The sequence below is a fragment of the Lates calcarifer genome, linkage group LG7_1 (genome assembly GCF_001640805.2).
Source record: "Lates calcarifer isolate ASB-BC8 linkage group LG7_1, TLL_Latcal_v3, whole genome shotgun sequence".
Lineage (NCBI taxonomy): Eukaryota > Metazoa > Chordata > Actinopteri > Centropomidae > Lates > Lates calcarifer.
Genome location: NC_066839.1, coordinates 17,848,650 through 17,862,746, shown reverse-complemented (window position 1 = coordinate 17,862,746; position 14,097 = coordinate 17,848,650). Strand labels below are relative to the sequence as shown.

The following is a 14,097-nucleotide window of genomic DNA, read 5'->3' as shown; positions in this document are numbered from 1 at the left end:
CGAATATATCTATTACATTAAAATGTAGAAAATCTCCTACGATGCATTTTGAAGCTGCCATCTATCATCCTGGGCTCTTAATATTGCAGAACGAGAGCTGGATTCTCCTAACACAGAGCACTAGTTTCCAGCCGCGGAAGGATACCGATAGTGTAGGAAGCAGCCTGGTTGACACTGGAGAATTTGCTGTGCCGGTGTGTGATGGCGTTTCTGATTGGCCGCTGCAGACCTGCAATATTATACTCCATGTGTCGGCCGCATCGATTGGCTACACGGGACCTGCATTGCACCAGGCAGTGGCACTTGACGGAAATATAATAAATATAAATACAGGAATCTTAAAAATCAACGCAGCTTTCAGCGCCGCGGTTCCTCTGCCTTGTTTGTGTCTATAATTATTTAGATTCGTTTGGTGGAGACGGATGGAAAGTGCGACAGGTTTTCATTGGTGCGGGGTAAATGTTTGATAGGCTCCATATGGGAAGTGCGCAGACTTACTATTGGCTACTACAAACTCTGGTAGGCCAACGTGAAATTAACAATGAAGCATGGCAGTGTTGCTGCCTACATAGTAAGGCGGTACACAGCTGGGGTGTGTTGCGTAGCATTAAAAACGAGCTTGTTTGTTGTTATTAACTCAAGCTAACAGCATGTCTGCCCTCTGAAAAAACTGTAAACTTTGGCAGAGTGACGGGGCAGGATTTGGCAGAGCAGATAGTACGACAGTGTTGCCACACACAAACACACACACACACACACACACACCACATGCATGTGCCCGCCCGCGTGTGTATGTACATGTATGTATATAAGTCCTCCATCCTGTTTCTGACTGAAGTGTGATGTGTACCTGAGAAAAGCTCCACTCAGTGGACAAAGTGTAGAAATAATGAAGTTGTTTACAACAAGCAGGTGGCAACACGGAAGAAAGAAAGAGACCACACACTTAGGTTATAAAAACAGAAAATGTCTCAAATGCAGGTGCTGAGCCTTAAACACAGGACATATAGTAACCATATAGTCTTTAAATCACTGAAATGTGTCAGTAACTGCAGTGTGATGGGTTGCTGAGATGTTTCCTTGCTCACAGCTGTGGTCCTAGTTTGATTTAAAAAGCAGGTTTTTAATCTCTTGTGAACACATTTATACAAGGCCTCACAAGCTGTTATTAAGTTAGGCAGTTAGTGTGTTACATACATATTTAAGGCTGTAGCAGGTATCACTGTTCTGAACACTAAACTGAAACTATCTATAAAAAAACAGTGACTTTAATAGACCTGTTTAGGACAAGGCAATCTTCCACTGGAATAATAAATAAAGAATAAATAAATAACATATATTTTTATAAAATCCTTAAATATTTTTAAAAATAGCTGAAGTTGTTTGTATTTGTAGACTTGGTTGGGATAGGTATTTGACTGCAGTGAGCTGCTGATTGTGCTACATACTAGTTTTATTATATTCAATTACCTGTTTATATGTATTTATGTGCATATGTATGTACATATAATATATTCACTTTGTTTCATTTACATAATGAGAATGTTTTCCTGTTCAACCCAGGAGGAGTATAACACCTAACGGGGATCAGAATAAACACCAAAGAAAAAAACAACTTCAACTTTTTCATATTGTAAGAAAGTCTCTGCAGTTTGGTGAGAGAGCAGGCTGTTTGCAGTCTTCTCATCAGGTCAAGTAACTCTAACTCAAGCTGAGCTGTTTCATTTGTTAATCTACCGGAACTAATCGGGACTTCTTACTGAATTTGTTCGGTGCGTTTGCCCTGTTTAACAGGAGAAATAGCTGTTACGTAAGCAGATATACATTTCTCTTGCTGCTTTGCGTCTCTGTCTCTTTCTCACACAGTACACACACACAGTTTCCTCCTTTTTTTTTATTGCTGCACTTTTTGCAGCAACATACAGGTAAGGGGACGAGTGTTGTTGTTTATATTCCTGGGACTACATTTCCCTGCACATGTGGGGATTTGAAATGGCAAAGGTATCTGATAAGGTCACAAGTCAGACTTGGGATTGTTAGGTTGCAGATTGTGAGGTATTCTTTTGGATTTCTTCAGAAGTTCCTCATCCGTTCATGTGTTTGGGAATTTTGAAAGTAAGGCTTTTATTTGCTTTTACGCAGAGCTGCATTAACTAGTGCATAATCTGTGCACATTGTGACTGAACAATAACGTGGATGTGACATTTCAGAGAATGCCAACACCATGGTCAGCCCTGCCGTATCATCCCCCATCAGTGTCTATGCGCTCATGGGGGCGGTTTAGAAAAACCCAACCCAGAGTTTTGCCTTAAGCTGACAGGGCAAATGCCTCATTAGAACACACACTCCTCTTCTTGTAACCCTCCCAGCCTTTCTGGCCCAACACGCCACGCTTGATTTAAATGGGTTTTTTTTTTTCTTCCATTTGCTGAATGTGCTGCGATGTATGAGCTGCAGTTGAAATGCGTGACTGATTTAATAAGGAGAGTGTTTCCGAGGAGGGGGCTGCAGTACGGCAGCAGCAGCAGCAGCAGCTCCGTTCTCATTCGAGCCCAAAGATGGCCCTGTAAAGTGGTCCGATGCTTTGCTGCATGGGGCCACTTTCTGCTGAGTACTGAGTAACACATGGCTCCACATCAAGAGGAATTAAATCAACGCTGCTGTTCTCCACATGTCAGACTGCAGCAAAGGCAGCTTAGCTGGATTTACTTAACCGTGCTGTAATAACTTACAAGGCTGATTTGAATAGAGGACGGCCAAATCGAATCACAGACCACACTCACCCATCCCCCCCGAATTCCACAGATACATTATCATGTGCAGGGACAAAACCATGCACCAAAACTCACTTTTTTAACTTCCCTCTATTGCTTAGGAACATTTCACTTTAAACACTTCAGACTGAAGCTTTAGTGCATTGACATTACATAACGCCTGGAGGAAATGTCCAAGTAAAATGCTACAGTCAGGGTCTTTTATCTCAGTCTGTAACCCCCAGATTTAATTATGAGCATCTTTGCTGTTGTGTGTGTGTTTGCTGAGTGTGTGGGTGTCATATGGAATATTCTGGTGATTAGTGAATTCCTTTAAAGTTGGGAAACAGGACTTTATCTTGCCTCTGGGCTCTGGAAATAACAGGTATATCATGGCAGTGGGAAGCAGGCGAAGAGTGCAATGAGACAACAAACATGACTTTGCATATTGATACGATTGATTCTGCTAGTGACACCGAGGGCAACAACACAAGAGGGTGAACTAACTTGAATAATTCATGCAATTAATTATCTCAAGATATTACAGCACAGAGATGAAGTCGATATACAGGAGTCTAATAAAGAGTAGACGTCAACAGATGCTGCTTCTGTACAAACAAGATTTTAGAGGGCGCTGTGAGCCACAGAGCTCCTGTAAAACAGACGGATAAAACTGATGACAAACACGCAGGTCGCAAGATTTTTTTTTTGTCATTTTATTTATTGTCTTAAACACGTAACGGTAAGAGGAGAGTGGGATTAGGCGGTCATGACATGCACAAAATATATCAAAACTCTCTGGGGGGAGACAGACAACTCAACTGCTGCCTCCTCTCTTTCACACAGCGATAGATAGAGGTGAGGTGGGGGAGGGGGGGTGAGAAGAAACATGAAAGGTTTTGAAGGTTAGAGGTAAAGCCCCTCTGGTGTGCCCTCCTGCTTCTTGTACAGGACGTTCTCCTTGGACTTCTTGAAGTCTTCGTTGGTGACTTTCATGCGGCGTTCTCGCAAAGCCATGAGGCCTGCTTCTGTGCAGATGGCCTGGAGGAGACAGTGAGAGGAGAGGAACAAGTGTCAGGCTCAATCGAGGCTTTAATAAATGTCTTTGTGATAGAAAACAGGTGTGTTACACTTTGTAAACATACAGTAAAAATGGCTGTGGGAGCTCATTCTAATAATGTGGAAACAAAAAGCAGCCAGAACAATGCTTTGCTCTGTGTTGGCATTTAGTCCAACTTTTGTATGTTTAGCTTTCTTGCTTGACAGGGTAAACTAGTAACTCGTGATGAAATGTGGAGACAGCTGATTTGTAGGAATTAAAAAAAAAAAAGAAAAACCTATTAATTTAACTGACATTGTTGTATTGTAGCAGTACAGACAAAACTAAAGTTAGCTGCATTTATTCTACTTTTACTTCACCATTAAATAAAAAATTCAAACTGACCACAGTTCAAAGCACGCAATGAATTTAACAGCCACCCCAACAAACAACAGATAAGAGTTTAGGTTGAGTCCTGACTTCATATGAACTCATGTTCAAAGCTTCAAAATTTCTTCAACACTGACAGTGCTGCTCATGTCAAAAAAGAACTAATCAGCTTTTGTAAATGATTCACATCCTTTATATTTCATTTTAAACAAAACTGACACAAAAGTAACCATTACAGCATCATGGAGTATGCTGGAGGTACACTCAAAATGTCATTCTGTAATATCCCACATGAGGGCAGCAGAGTTGAGTCAGTGAGAGGTGGTGATCCTAATGTTCAGTAAACCCTTTGGATCTTTGGATCTCAGTGAAGCGGCTCACCGCTGAGACCTTTTAAACCAGCACAGTCACAGAACCAGGCCAGAGCACATTAAGAAAACAGAGAGGAAGCATCTCCAGTGTCAGAATGCAGTTACACTGGACACAACACCTACCATGCTGCTTAATCCACTCATATGTCAAAGACAATATACTTCTAAAAATACTGTTACATAGAGGACAAAAAACCCTTGCTATGGTTGGAAAAAGCCATATACTATAGGTCAGCCTATTATCTGTAGGGCTCTACTCTAAAGACCAATGTGGCAGCTCAGACAGTGAGACTGGCCTGTAGGTGTAGTCATTTGGCCAAGGGGTACAGATAGAAAACTGCTTGCAGTTGAGAATGGGCAGTATTGCTCTTACCTTGATGTCTGCTCCTGATAGGTCGTCCTTAGCCAGGATGAGGTCATCAAGGGTGACATCATCTGCTACTGTCATGCGGCTGGTGTGGATCTGGAAGATCCTCCTTTTTGTCTTCTCATCGGGCAGGGGAAACTCGATCTTACGGTCGATTCTCCCTGAGGAGAAGATGTGACAAACTGGTTTGCTACCTGGTTCTACTGAGAGGTTTTTACTGTTCTACCAGTTTTTAATTTTAATTTGACAATTTATTCAGAGAGCTAATGCCAATAACAGTCACTGAAAACTAATTTGATTAATAAATAGCATAAGATTTTGTTAATTGGCCGAAAATTTAATCTTTTAAGCACCTTCGTCTGTAGATTTAGTAAAGCATTTTAAAAGCACCACTGAATAGCAATCACCTGATCATACAGTTAAGTGCAAACAGTTTTGGTGCTCAATCAGTGCAAGTGAATGAATAAATATGTAACTGTTAATACGTACTGAGGTAAAAATGAATAATTGGTTTTTTAAAATTACCAAGATTTTCAAATGAGCAAAAACATGTTTTGATGAACATTCAGTTCCAAAAACAAACTAATTTGGCATAATTTCTACTTGCTGCAGTGACTCAGCAGAATGCAACCATTTCCTAAACACCACTCAGTCCTACTGTAGATATGTGAGCCGGCAGCCAATAAGTGGCAAATACAGGCAGAGCCAGACCCAGTCCGACTCATACTGACCAGGTCTGATGAGGGCTGGGTCCAGGGTTTCTATCCGATTGGTGGCCATGATAACTTTGACGTCTCCCCGCGAGTCGAAGCCGTCCAGCTGGTTGAGCAGCTCCAGCATGGTCCTCTGGATCTCCCTCTCACCTCCAGAGTTAGAGTCATACCTACACAACACACACAGGACGTTATGTTTTTTTTTTTTTTTTAACCATAAAAATTTATGGAATCTACTACATTGCCCTACATCTTCAGACTCCATGAACCTCAAGCTTGTTCATGATATAGTAACTAATTAAACTGAGTTGTTTGCCATTTCTTCCATGTGAGGTAAAAAGCCAGTACAAGCTCATTTATTATTTAAGCCAGTCTGTATCCAACCAAAGTCATGTACAGGCTCATTTACTGGAGTCTGCCAATATGCAATCTAACAACATTGCAGTCTTTTTACACTTTGCTGCCGACAGGGATGAAAAACAGAAGCTTTTGATTTTCACTGTTTGTTGCCTCCAGTCCTGTAACTCATCTTTTTTTCCTATGAACAAGTCGAAAAACACTGCAGCTACTGATGATGAAGAAAGCCCTGCAGCAGTAAATCAACCTGAACTGTTTCTGTGTGCTGTTAAGTACTGAATAAAAATACACTTGTAATATATTAAGGCCTAGCCAGTTGTCACACTGCTCCAACACCTTGTCATCAACACCACAGGTGCCACATCATCACTTCATCACTGCTCTGATGCTCTCAGTCTAAAACAGTTTAAAGCAGGCCTCTGCGTACCTCTTCGTGCCGATGGCATCGATCTCATCAATGAAGACGATGGAGGGCGCGTGTTCCTCTGCCACTCTGAACAGCTCTCGGACCAGCTTGGGCCCGTCTCCCAGGTATTTCTGGATCAGCTCCGAGCCCACCACGCGCAGGAAGGTGGCCGATGTCTGATTGGCTACGGCCTTGGCGAGCAGTGTTTTGCCTAGCGCACACACATGTAACAGAAGCACGTTCAGCATATCTATTTACAAATACAATCAAGTATACATGTAGCAATCTAACCCCACAAATAACATCTTTGTTTCCCCTACACACAGCTGTTTTTGTATCCTAGCTGTCTGATGCCCATATGAATGTTATTTATTATTAGGAGGGTAGAAAAGCAACACTCTGATGAGATATGTGAGATATATTAGATATTTGATATCTAAACTCATTTGTGGTTAGGGATGTGGCTTTTCAGTGAAAGGGTATGGTGAAGAGCAGGTTAACCAATGTCATTTCTTGTGACTTTTGAGAAGAGAGACCTGACAGTCTTTTTTTCAAAGGTTTTGGTGGTTTCCCATGACATTTTCTCTCATATACAGTGGCAACACAAAGTATGCGAACCATTTGGAATTATATGTTTTTCTGCAGTGACTGATTATAGAATGTGATCTGATCTATATCTAAATCACAAGTACAGACAATCACAATGTGCTAAGCTAAATTACACTTGAACACACCCATTATAATAACATTCACAGTGCTGCTGGAAAAGTAAGTAAACCATTGGATTTAAACCTCCTTTGGCAGCAATAACCTCAAACAAATTCCAACTCAAGAATTCCTGATGGTAAGTCTTGTGAGATTTTTTTGCCAGGCACTGATTCACATCAGCAAATTCAAAATGTTTGAGAGTTTTTATGAGTCAAAATAGCTCTAACACACCTCCAATCTTGTTTCATTGACTGGACTACATCTCCTGACTCCAGTTAGCTTGCTTTCTGCATTAGCGAAGTCATACACTTTTTCCTGCCTTCACTGTGAATGTTGGAATGGTGTACACGATGTGAATATGGACAACAGCAATACAACATTTGTGTGTTATTAGTTAAGATAAATGCAGGTACTTTTTGACAAATGACACATTTTGTTGATTTTTGCAGTCAAAAGAAGTAAACACAACCCCTGCAGCACAGATACTTTAAAATGAGACTTTCTTAAAATGTTAATGCACTGTTAAAATATTCAAAAAATTAAGCAGTAATTGTGCATTGGCACCCTACTGAGTCAGTACTTAGTAACCTTTCTTTGGCAGGTATCAAAGCTTGCAAACAACAATTCTTAATTCATGATGTTCAGGTCAGGGGACTCTGAGGGCTGTTCCAAAAGCTTCAGTTTGTGTTTCTTAAAGTGGCTCACAATGGATTTTGAGGTATGCTGTGGATTATTTGTCCTGTTGTAGAAGGTAACAGGTAGTAGTAGTCAAAGAGCTCAATTTTGAATTCATTTGCACACATCAACGGTTTTCAAAATAACTCCTGTAGATACAGTGTAAGAGTGCATCACCACCCCAGTGTCAGCTAAACCATCCCTGCAACTCCTTTACAGTCATATGAGGGGGGGGTTATGCTCGGTCTTTCAACCTAGAAGACATGCAGTTTTATCTGACAGTTTTCTCAGTTTCCTAGATTTTTTTCATTTTTTTTAAGTTCAGTAAACTAAAAGTAACAGTGCATTAACATTTGAAGAAAGCCTTGTTTTTAATGTCAGTTTTGAGACATGAACTGAGTCTGTGATTCTACTTCCTTTCACTTCAACAAAATATGTAATTTCCTCAGAGGTGTCCAACCTTTTGTATACAACTGTATTGTTTCCCCTCTTTATTTTATCAGTTTATATACTTCATGTATTTTCCATTACTGGAAATCTCTCATTTGAATTTGAAGGTTTTCAGGTACTCTACAGAGAAAATACCACAAACTGCCCAGGTGTACCTGAAAATTGTTGTACAAAGGACACACACATCTAATTGTTCTGTTAATCTCCTTAGCACACTTATCTAGTCCCTATCTAACACCAATGAGATTTTAAAAAGGGATTTATTCACTTCAACATCAAACTATTTATATGTTAGAAATGAATGTATACATTTATTATACTATATATATATTTAAAGCAATATTTAAATGATGTATGTGCAATTGTTATATTAATGTTTTTTTAATTAACATATCTCTTAAACAATTCTAGTGAAAAATATGTAACCACCTACAACCTCCAAGTGGAAATGAAAGTTTATTTCCATTCTTTTTGTGAGAGTGACTTTGGAAAAGCACTAACAGGGTTGTAGAGGCAGTACTGAAATTACACACAACACAGCTAAATTGAAATGAAGTGCTCTTCACGTAATCTTTACTTCCCTGTCAAGATCCTTTGTAGAAATCTTGTTCAGTGAAGAACAGATTTGATTTGTAAATTTGTAAAATTACTTTTTTCAAATGTGTGGTAAGAGTTGGTAAGTCTATGACTAATTGCGCTGCTTTGATGAAAACAACCCACACAATAATGAGCACATTTTCACAACTGCTCAAGCTGTTTTCTTTAATCATTACAACTATGTAACACAGACTGAAGAGCATTTCTATGGCAGTACTGCATGAGGCTGGTGATTCTCTCACCTTCCCTGTTGTGCTGCCCTTTAAAAAGGTCCCTAATGACCAGATGTAACAACATCCTCATCTCAAAAGATACTAAAGCGACTGCCTGGAAACTTAAAGGTTAGGCTATATATGTACATATGTATATATATGTACCACATAAGGTGTCAAAGTATTATCCATAAATAGCAGATCATTTTTAAATAAGGTCTTAAAAGTGAATAGTATGAACTGAGTAATCACTTTTTAAAGCCCTAATTAAAATGGCTTGAAACCATTACAGTGCTGCCATGTTTCCCACTTTGTCTACAACATGGAGTAAGGCAGGATGGATGAAATTTTAAGTTAGGGGTTGGAAGGATATTGGCCTCTTAAAAACTGTTAAAAGAAAAAAAGAGTTTGAGAGCCACTGTTGGCAGCATGTTTAATGAAAGCACTTACCTGTGCCAGGTGGTCCATATAGGATGACACCTTTAGGAGGTTTAATACCCATTTCCTCATAATACTCAGGATGTGTAAGAGGCAGCTCCACTGACTCCTATTAAAAACAACAGTAAACAACACAGTCAGCCAAGGCATCTAATGATGAAGTTATAGAACTAATCCTAAGCAGGAAATGTTAGCAACCTAACCTTTCATTTGCTTATGTTCGTTGCTGAGCAAATGTAATTTCAAGCGATTCAAATAGGTCACTATGTATGCTACAATGCATTTAACCATACTGGGGTCAATATCTGTTTGTTGTTTCTAGCAAACCAAACATAAAGACTGAATGTAGAATTACGTTTTAGATGTCAAAGAAGAAATTTTGCTTGCAGAACTTAACTCTGCAAGAGCACAGTGCAGCACCTGCACAATGTGAAGAGCACACACTCATGTTATCTAATAGTTCATCTAGAGAAAGGCTGAGCGCACATTTTGGATTTAATAACTTAATATCTTTGCAATTTAAATTTTCAGTTTCATGTCAAAGACCTGTGTCTGTCCAGCATCATGGATGATGGTTTGTTTAAGTAATACATGACACATTCATGACACTACTGCAGACAACAGACAAAACTTCTGTTTTACAGGAGTAAAACAGAAGACATTTAGCAAGTGGCCAGTGAATTGGTCATAAACTGTGTGATTTCCAGAGATTCCCATCCCTAACTTTAGGGCTTTGGGGCATGGGTTTAGGTCAAGTGCTGAACAATCTGTCATTTTCTTGATAAGTAATTAATCAAATTGAAAATATAAAAAGAAAATGCAGGTTAGCGATTAATAAGTTCACCTACTTTCTTGCCTGTCTTTGTTTCACATCACATCAAAATGATCTCAGGCTCTGGAAACTTGCAAGAGACATTTGTCTTTTTCTAACATTTGAAGCTGAAGTGCGTGTGGTTAGACTGTACCTTGATCTCCTGGATCTGATTGTCCAGTCCTCCAATGTCAGCGTAGGTTTCTTGTGGGGCCTTCTCCACCTTCATCACTGTCACCAAGGGATCGGTGTCATCCATCAGCACCCCAATCACAGCATGAACCTACACATACACAGGACAACTGGTTAAAATTTCATAATCATCTTTAAAGTGATACTTGCTGACTAAACTGCAATTATTTCCAGTTAATTACCCTGAAGGGAAGCCTGAAATAAGCATTATGATTGAATAATACCTTGTGGTTTAACAATACAGAGCAACCTGGCTCCAGCAGATCCTTATCCACAAAAGACAGGATGCTGACGTAGTGCTCTGATCCCACCGAGGTGGAAACGATGGCGTGGTTGTCATCGATGATTTCCTCCAGGGTGCCCACTGACATGGGAGTTCCTCTCAGGTCATCCACCTTTGACCTCTCCTCCTGTTAAAAAGAAAAGGCAAGAGGTGGATTATTTTTATGTTTTGCCCATAAATGCAGTACAAGAGCATGTAAGATACCAAGGCAACAAAGGCTGACCTCCTGTTTCTCTTCCAGAGGTTTCATCTGCTCCTGATTCCTGATGAACTCCTCCTCCATCAGTAGGTAGTCTTTGATCCGCTCCTGCTTCAGCAGCTTCAGGCGGCATTGAGTGTGAGGGGTGACTGCAAGATTGACAAATGCCAGCATGTGTAAACCTTACATTAAGAAAATATTTGAACACAGTTGTTAAAATAGCAGCCACTCTGTTTCACAGACTTTTCCTTTCCTCTGAAATTGGAGGGTCAATAGACATTTTTCTCTCATCATTTACATCAGAGTGTGTTACTTTCACTTTCACCCTCTTTTTATTCAGTGATGCCATGTACAGAGTTTCAACAATCTCTCTACCAGGAATGGCACGGCCATTGGCAAGTGCCAAACAGCATCCTCTACTTCATCCACTGAGCTCAGATATAATATTGAACAAATGCTTTTGACTGCACACCTCCAAAGACACAAAGAATGTGGGATAACAGAAAAGAAAAATGTCAGCCAAAACTTAAACACTTCAGTGATCCAGAGGGAAAAAAACAGTGGCACAGTTAGCTCATTTATGTCAGGGCTTAAAACACAATAAATTACATACGTAACCCCATTTTAATCTTAAATAATTTCTTTGCTTGTTTTAGCTGTTTCTGTTACCATTATCTTCAAAATGCTATTTTTATGTCTTATGTCTACTCTTAATGTCTTATTTTGCCTTATGTCTGAATGGTTCTTTATAAATAAATTTGCCTTGCCTTGCTGAGACTTGAAAAGTGAACTCTTAGCATGACTGAAATAACAGATACAAAAACAGACACAGGCAACCAGACATAAAAATTTCTTTAGAGCTCCTTGTCTTTCTTACCCAGTGGTAGTTTGCTGGCAGCATCTGGTCCCTTGGTCTTCTTCTTTTTCTTACCAACTCTGGTGGGAATTGGAGGCTCATACTTCTTTTTCTTATCCTTCAATTGACAGTATGATGACACATCAGACAGTCAGAAAAGTAAGAGTCAGAAAAACATCCACTGTGGTGTTTAAATTTCACAAACATTCAACATAAACCCAAACCCCAAATGCAAATTCTTCCATGTTTGTTACCTCCACACAAACAGACATATGAGATCTTTGTTCACATGTAGTACAGTTGATTGTTTTGCTCTTGACATACAGAGGCCTGTGGTATAAGTGGCCAGCCACTCATGGTTAGTGTTAAACTCAAAACATGAGTGGCAGGTCCAGTGAGAAGAACAAAATATCATACAATACGAGTTTAACTACATAAAAGGCAAGAGACGATTGGAAGGTGTATCGCATATTGGTGCTCTAGTTGCCACATAAAGCAATCCTATCTCTATTAATCTCTGATATAAAATCTATCTGTAATATATAATTATGGCTTTCGTATCAAAATTTGATGCCAATAATGAACACAGTATTTGAGAACATATCAGTTTTGGCTACCAAAACATTGAGGTTCAGACGTTAGCTGGCAGAAGCTGTGTCATTCTCACCTTGTCATCCTTCTTGCCTCCCCCTGGACCGTGGCCTCCACTCTGGCTTTGACCCTAAAAGAACATCAGACATATGATGATATGGCTCAGAAAAAGAAAGTAGCCGTCATTTTATTTTGACAGTTACAGGCAGTGATTTCCACTACTCTACAGCTCGTTAGCTGAGCTGTTCACAACAAAGTTAGCTCACATCGCCGTTACCTGCTCGAACAGAAAAATGCAACGCGTTAACTTGTATCAGTGGAAAGACTAATTATAACAGCGACACTATCATTCGCAAAGAAACATCATTACCATTAATAATAAGGGGGGAAAGTTGCATCCACAGTATGAATGACTTCAAGCCGGAATAACGACTACTGCTTAACCGAGAGAAAAAGCTAATGTCGCTAGCCTTCGGGTAGCAGCTTGCTACCTACTTTTAATGCTATTTTTACTTCACAAATCAAACACAACAGCACCTGAAACTACGTGACAGCATTAATGTATTAATGTTAACATTTCAAGCTCTATGAGTAATGTTATATTGGCGAGTAGTACGTTTTAGTATAATAAAAATACGAGCCGCATAGAAAAATGCTTGCTCACTTACCATAGTTTCTTGTCGCTCTGGGGTGACGTCAACGGGATACGGCAAGTCTGTAGGACAAAAAAGTCAAGGGGAAAAATAAGAACTCTGGAGCGGTCCACCGAGAGGCCACCCTTAAAACATGCTTTTAATACAATGAGGTTCGGGTTTAGTTGACATATTTTAAAGATGAATAAGTAAATATTTGATGCAAACATTAGTTACTGAAAGTAAGAGTTACTGAAAGTAAGAGTTAAGAAGTAGTAATATTTGGACCATACAATATTTTTTTTACAACAGTAGAGACACAACAGAGATTAGTGGAACAGCTTCTTAGACATCAAGACAGGAGCCATGGTGATTTTATTGAGATGTAATTTTATTTCTTGTACATTAAAATATAACTTATTTTAACTGGAATATTTCAGCACAACATGTTTATGCTCCACTAAACTATATGGCAATGGACTAACTTTACAAACCTGTACTTTGACAGTATCATACCTTCATGTCTTGATGCTCTGATTTCCAGTTTGGCTTCCAGTTGTCTGCACATGTACAGGTCTCATAGTCTCAAGTCACTGGACTGGCATGCTGTATTTTGTTTTAATCAAAGTTTGCATTAAAGTTTATTGAACACATCTAAATGAACATCACAGGTCATGCATTGTCATGATTCATTGTGCATTATTGCACATTGTAACTGATTATGAATCATACTGGTCATTAGAGCGGGTAGTAAGGCAAACTGTTAGCTGAGTCCTGTATTTTCAACAAGACGAAAGGTGAGTTTACTGTACAGTATGCCAGAAAGATAACAAAGGAATTTTCTGAATGACACAAAGGCAGCAACACAAGGTGGACTTTGATGTATGACTTTTGGATCAGCATCCTGAGTACTGCATAAGGTCTTGACGTGGGTGCTCAACAGTAAAAAATATGGAAGAAAGCTGCAGAAATAATATTGTCTTTATTTAATTTTGTTTCTGACAAAATGCTTTATTTGCTCTGCATATGTTTTACTACCACCACATGCCACCTGGGT

General features: G+C 39.4%; 1 protein-coding gene across 2 annotated transcripts; it reads right to left on the bottom strand.

Moving 5' to 3' along the window:
• Positions 1–3,453: 3,453 nt before the first annotated feature.
• psmc1b (proteasome 26S subunit, ATPase 1b) lies at positions 3,454–13,152 on the bottom strand. 2 transcript variants are annotated; one of them, XM_018694771.2, is made up of 11 exons: positions 13,077–13,152; positions 12,485–12,538; positions 11,839–11,935; positions 10,986–11,110; positions 10,704–10,889; positions 10,442–10,570; positions 9,489–9,585; positions 6,418–6,607; positions 5,652–5,803; positions 4,927–5,081; positions 3,454–3,794 (listed from the first exon to the last, which is right to left on the bottom strand). In XM_018694771.2, the coding sequence occupies exons 1-11, from the start codon at positions 13,077–13,079 to the stop codon at positions 3,660–3,662; spliced, it is 1,323 nt and encodes a 440-aa protein (XP_018550287.1). In that variant the 5' UTR covers positions 13,080–13,152; the 3' UTR covers positions 3,454–3,659. The 2 variants fall into 2 exon arrangements, with proteins under 2 accessions (XP_018550287.1, XP_018550288.1); XM_018694772.2 differs by lacking the exon at positions 13,077–13,152 and adding an exon at positions 12,779–12,802.
• Positions 13,153–14,097: the final 945 nt, after the last annotated feature.